Raw genomic sequence first — 279 nt, 5'->3', positions numbered from 1 at the left:
AGCAATGCTCCAGGAGGCTTAGACATCCTCCAGAGCACCAGGAGGATCACCCGAGGGTCCCGGGGTTGCCCACACCCACTCACACATCATCCACGTAGCAGGGGTAGGGCATTTGCTGGACGTAGACCCCCGTCCGTGGGGCAGCCCCAGTCTGCACCCGCACCACTGCCTGCTCCACCAGGTCCTGCACGTAGACAAAGCCCCCCCACACATAGCGCAGGTCGCTGAAGGGATCAGCCGCGGGGCCTGGGTCCCAAAACCTGGGGCAGAGCATGGTGG

General features: G+C 64.5%; 1 protein-coding gene across 1 annotated transcript in view; it reads right to left on the bottom strand.

Moving 5' to 3' along the window:
• LOC103811621 (ATP-binding cassette sub-family A member 1-like) overlaps window positions 1-256 on the bottom strand; it is a gene marked incomplete at both ends in the record, with an annotated part of 1,392 nt that extends 1,136 nt beyond the window's left edge. The window contains 1 exon segment of the mRNA XM_009084605.1: window positions 38-256. Within this exon segment, the coding sequence (XP_009082853.1) occupies window positions 38-256 (219 nt within the window).
• Window positions 257-279: the final 23 nt, after the last annotated feature.

Source organism: Acanthisitta chloris, unplaced genomic scaffold (assembly GCF_000695815.1).
Source record: "Acanthisitta chloris isolate BGI_N310 unplaced genomic scaffold, ASM69581v1 scaffold36551, whole genome shotgun sequence".
NCBI classification, from domain to species: Eukaryota; Metazoa; Chordata; class Aves; order Passeriformes; family Acanthisittidae; genus Acanthisitta; species Acanthisitta chloris.
This window is presented reverse-complemented; position numbering and strand designations above follow the sequence as displayed.